Here is a 5,725-nt window from a genome sequence, read left to right as displayed (position 1 = left end):
GATGAGGCCGAGGCACACCTTCTCCTTCTTGGCTGTGGAGAGACTGAGCGGGGAAGGGGAGCGGAGGGGCTGCGGGCACTGAACGGGGGACACGGGCTCAGCAGGCAGGGAGGGGTGACCCGAGCGGGGAGCGGGGTGCTCGTCCCCAGGGCATGGCCAGTTCGCACGTCCCCTCTGTCCCTCCCAGTGGGTCCCCAAGTCCCCTCATCCCTCTCATCTGGTCTCCAAGTGTTCTCCATCCCGCTCTCCCAGCTGGTCCCCTGGAATCATGGAGCCAAAAACTGGCAGAGCGCCCTAAGGACCACCGAGCCCAACTCCCCGCTCCCGGCGGCACTGCCTGAAACCAACCCTGAGCGTCCTCCAGGTGCTCCCTGAGCTCTGACAGGCAGGGTGCTCGTCCCCAGGGCACGGCCGGTCCCCAAGTCCCCTCTGTCCCTCCCAGCGGGTCCCCACGTCCCCCTGCATCCCTCCAGCCTGGTCCCCACCGGCCCCCGGTCCCCGCGGCCACCGGCACTCACCTGCTGGCTCCAGGGCTCGGCGGGTGCTGCCTCCCGGGCACCGGGCTCCGACCCGCTTTTAAAGGCGCCGCCACAGCTGCCCCACCCCGGGGCGGCTCCGCACCCACCGCAGAGCCGGGGCAGCCCACGGGCACACGCGTGTGCACGGACGCGCACAGTGGGGTGCGGGGGGTGTATGCATCACTGCGGCTGGAGACTGTATGAGGCAATTGGCCATGGTTGTACGTATGCATATATACATGTAGAGCTATTTATCTATCCTTACCTACCCAGCGCTCTCCATGTGTGTATTTTATACACACACGGATATGTATGTGTGTAGATACATACAAACATATATAGGTATAGCTGTAGATATAGAGGGCTGTGTGTACATACACGCATATATATGTGTATATACAGACATCTATGCATAGAGTGCACACACATGTAAATACACACACACACGCAGAGCTCGATAGACATACAGCCAGACACACATATCCATATACATACACAGATATACGCGCACATATACAGTTACTTGTATACATATATGGGTAGGTTCATACATAGCTACGTATGGACATATGGAAATACCACTCTAGGCAGCACTAGCTCCAGGGTACTCGGCCTCGGTTGTCCGTATGTCTATAGACCAGTACAGCTATTTTCCGAGGTGAACACGCACACACCCCTATAGGTACATATCTGTACACCCACGTACATATGGATACATACATACATCGTTAGAAGTACTTACATATAGAGTCGTGTAAGTGTATATATATACACACACATGCAGATATTTATGCATGTAGATATATACACACGCATGCAACTATCCGGAAGATGCAGATATTTATAAATAGATGTATACATAGGTGTAGATCCGGAGCTACAGCGCCATGGTTGGGGGGGTGGGAGTGTGTCTGTGTGTGGCAGTCAGTCTGTCACAGAAACAGAAACATTAATGCATAGACAGATGACTATACAGATCTATATGTACACATACAGAGAGTGCGCGCACATCGGGGGGTGTGTGTGTGTGTATGTGCATATGTGTCTGTATGGACGGAGGAGAATATATGAGGCAATTGGTCCCAGCAGTATATACGTGCATCTATAAACACAAAGCTGGCTGCCTACACACACACTGGCATGGACGGGTATACGTACATACAGCAGGCACTCGGCCCTGGCTGTAGACTATACTGTAGTACACACACACACTCTTATATTTTGTATTATATATGTATTACTATATTTTATAATAGACTAGGTATGCGGTTACAGTATATGCTACTTTACATATTATATAACAGTGATTATATGGTATAATAAATAACATTCAATGCAATAGAAAATATAGATCATATAAATAACGTATATAATAGTAATAGATAACATGGCGTGTCATGCTTCTATCTAAACACGTACATGTATACGTATGTATACCTATGGCTACAGAGATAGAGACACAGACCCACATGTGCAGACAGACACCTGTGTTTATATGGCTGGGGGCTGTACGGGGCGATTCGCGCCAGAGAGGGAGTGTGTGTGTGTGTGTGTGTGTGTGTACACGTGTGGCTCTCTGTGCATATACGGCTGTGGCTGGAGACTATATGGGGCAATTGCACACGCACACACACGTGTGTCGCTCTGTGTGTATGTGGACATACCACTGTACGTACGGTGATCGGCGACTGGCACCAGCTGAGACGTCTTTGCCCCCACAAACGCGGGCGCCGGGGGCTCCCCCCAGTGTCACGGGGGTCCCTGGGCGCTCGGTGGCGCACACAGTCGGGATGGTTGTCCCTTTGCCAGGACACCCGCCCCGGAGCAGCCCCTCTCTGCAGCTCTGCAGCTCTCCCCCCACCCCGAAAAGTTCTGGGGTGTTGTGGGACGGGTGGGCACTGCCCGCTGCCTCTGGCTGTGCGGTGGCAGACCCCACAGCTCTGGCTGGGGGCACACGACACCCACCCCAGGGCTCAGTAACGCTGAGCACAGCCTGCCCAGTGCCCCCCCAGTAAATCCCTGTCCGCTGCCACCAGTCTTTCCTTTAAAAATTGGCAGGTCCTCTTGCCCGTATTTACCTTCATCTCGTATTTGTGGACAACATTTGTCTCCCTCCTTCAATAAAACATGTGTGAGAGTTGTCCCATGGATCGGGTGCACTTTGCTGTCAGCCCGTGCCCCCGGCGCTCGCCGCGTTTCCCGAAAGCGGTACCGATGCTCCTCAAACAACCCCAAAACAAATGGGCTTTGAATGGGCAGGAAGGCAGCAGCGCCCGGGCACCTCCCGTGCCCCGCAGCAATCGATCGCTCGCTCTACGGAGTGTTTTTCACAAGGAACAAACAAATTGTTTTGCAATTTCGGGCTTTTAATGGCTCAATCTGGGCCAAATGAGCCGTCAGGGTGACGGGAACACAGCGGCCATTTCCTCCGGTGCGATGGGCTCGGCAGCCCCTTGACGCAGGTTTGCCGCCCGCCCGCGGGCGCTGGGGCTGCTCCTTCTCCCGGGACAGCCCAGTGCGGTGCTCAGAGCATCCCTCGCCTCTGCCCAGCCCGGCTCTCCTGGCAGAGGGACACTCAATCTGCCTCTTGTGCCTGAAGGGCTGCGAGCCGCCGGGCAAACCCCATTGGGACGAAAACCTGGCTGGAGGCACTCGGAAAGGCCCCGACGCAGGCAGGGGAATTTGGGTTTTTGGAGCAGATCAGCGGTTGTGCTGTGTTGGGCTGAAAGCACATACGCACATCCCCGGCCTCAACGCTGCCTGCGCTCGCTCTCCGGGGAGCGGGCAGGGCTTGGGGTCACCGGCAGCCTTGCTGCACTCGCAGGTGCTTTGCATAATTGCGGCAATTTGGTTTCCGAGAGCAAAGTCTCCCAGGAAAGAAAGTAAATGGCAGTGAAATGAACTGAGTGCTCCTTCGCAGTGCGGGGAAAAGGGTTGGAAAGTCAGGATCACTGTGGGTGGCGAGTGAACAAACAGGGTTCTGTTCTTCGAAAGCTGCCAGAAGTGTGAGCGGCTGCCCGGGCAGCTCCCGGCGTTTCTGCCCCGGCGCAGGGTGCGTCTCCCCCCGCGGCCTGGCCCTGGCAGCGGACAGGTCACCACCACAGCCACAGCTTCACCTGCCACGGGACAGACAGGGCTGGGGGCAACACACAGACTTTCTGCACTTTTAGTACATTTGGCGTTGCTCCTCTGCAGAAGGCGCTTGCCAGCCCCCATGGCCCGAGCGGCTCTAAAAGGGCATTTTACCCGAGGTGGCTTTGTTCTTGCTCCTCGGGGGGCTCCTGGGTCCCCCCACCCACACCTGGTCTGCAGCAGAGCCTGGACATGGTGACAGTGGCCTCCTGTTCTCACTGCTGCGGTCGGCCGCTGCAGGAAGCAGAAGTGCTGCCCGGCCCGTCAGGAACGCAACAAGCACGAGACCAAGTGTGAGGGTTAACGAACACAGCCCCCCGCTCGGCTGCTCCCCCTTCCCATTCCTGCACCCATCGCCCCCCGGGCTCCTGCTCTGCCAGCACCAGTAGTGCTGCGCCAGTGTCACTGCAAAGCAGTGCACCCAAAGCAAAGCACTCTAGCTCCAAAATGCAATTCAATCCACCAAGCAAATGCTTTTGAAAACCATTTTTATTTAAATAAGACTTTAAATACATTACATAAAACATTAAAAATGAAACCAAAAATCTGTTACTTCACAGGGCATTAGGCAGCAGTTGCTAGTGACACGTAAGCTCTGCAGCTCTATCTACAATGATACTTGTTACATTAGTCCAAAACAGATCCCTTGTCAGAAGTTTAACCCAAGGTAACGGCTCCTCCAGTACGCTAGCCCAGTGGCTCGGGGCTTGCCGGGTCCCAGCACCCGCCAGGCCCAAACTGCAGACATCCAGCCTCCAAGGCGCTCTTCAGTTACTCCTCTTGTTCAAAGTCAAGCTTCCCCAAATCCCTCTGCCACCAGGAGCCAACACTGCCTAGAGGGAAGGCGCTATCTCCCCGTGCCATGTCACAGCTCACGCTCGGTGCCTCGCTCCGCGTAGGACCGCAGGAGGCACCGCCAGAATTACTGTCCATGGGGATGGAGGAGCAGCTGGACTGAGGAGCGATCCGGACAGTCTCTGGACTGACAGGCTGAGTCCCTTGGCTTAACTTGGACCATCCGGTTACTCTGAGCTCCAGGCTGGACCATGCCAAATGCCCGATTTACCTCTGTTAAATGAGGGACAGCAAGACGAGATAGCATGGGCTCTTGTCAGTTTATTACATCACTGAATTACACTAGTCCAGACTGAACAGTGGACCCAAGATTGTTACATTACACAAACCGGCTGGTTTTAAACTTTTGACAAGGGACAGATGGGAATTTCATGGTAAGGAAATCTTCTTGCATAAAGCTTCAGTGACCCACAGGCACTTAAAACCCATGGACTTTCAGCTGGTCGTCTTTAGCCAGTCCAATCTGCAAGAAAGAAAACGCACTTTACAGCACACCGAAGCAGAGGCCTCTGCGCACATGTGTGCGCCCTCTACACTGCAGATGTTGTCAAACAGGCAAAGTTCTGCTCCCCCCTAAAGTATGGGATGAAGATTAGACTGCAACTGCAAAACCTTGCTGGATGCTATTTGCCTCAAGCAAGAATGACAAGAAGAACCGAAAGAGCTTCCTCCGTCATCCTGCTCTTCTAGTGCTAAGAAAATTAGAACCTGCATGGTTAGTAAAACAGAGATGCATGTTTAGCTTAAATCGTAGGTAGCACGCGCAGCAGGCCAAAGAAGTCCTACCTCTACGAGGAACTGGCATATGTTCTTGCGCTGGTCACCTTGCAACTGAATCACTTCTCCATATTCGGGGTGTTCAATTACAGTACCATTGCAGGCAAATTTCTACAAGAAAGGGAACAGCCTCCTTAGGGTGACACAAATGCCAAACGCCACTCCAGGCTCCGCCGCAGCCCCCGGCCCCCCCCGCCCCAGCGCAGGGCGCTCCCCGGCGCCGCAGCACCACCCACCTTTTTGAAGGCCTTCACCAGTTTCTTTTTATCGTAATCATCCGCGATGCCCTGGACTGTGGTGAGGGTCTTCCTGCCGTTCCGCTGCTGGATCCTTATATGGATGTAGTCCTCAGTGCCGGCAGGGAGCAGGTCATCACCCTTACTTGCATCAGCAAAGGGGTCTGCGGAGAGCGCCCATCAGACCCCGGCCCGCCGCGCTCCCCA

At 54.6% G+C, this 5,725-nt stretch overlaps 1 protein-coding gene across 1 annotated transcript in view; it reads right to left on the bottom strand.

Annotated features, from left to right (window-relative positions):
* Positions 1–4,923: 4,923 nt before the first annotated feature.
* EIF1 (eukaryotic translation initiation factor 1) overlaps positions 4,924–5,725 on the bottom strand; it is a 4,289-nt gene continuing 3,487 nt past the window's right edge. The window contains exons 2-4 of the mRNA XM_009889125.1: positions 5,519–5,682; positions 5,292–5,393; positions 4,924–4,968 (exon numbers count right to left, since the gene is read on the bottom strand). Coding sequence (XP_009887427.1) covers positions 4,924–4,968; positions 5,292–5,393; positions 5,519–5,682 — 311 coding nt within the window. The remainder of the gene's footprint in view (positions 4,969–5,291; positions 5,394–5,518; positions 5,683–5,725) is intronic.

The sequence above is a fragment of the Charadrius vociferus genome, unplaced genomic scaffold (genome assembly GCF_000708025.1).
Source record: "Charadrius vociferus isolate BGI_N301 unplaced genomic scaffold, ASM70802v2 scaffold1677, whole genome shotgun sequence".
NCBI classification, from domain to species: domain Eukaryota; kingdom Metazoa; phylum Chordata; class Aves; order Charadriiformes; family Charadriidae; genus Charadrius; species Charadrius vociferus.
The sequence above is the reverse complement of the archived record's forward strand: the minus strand, read 5'-3'. Positions and strand labels throughout refer to the sequence as shown.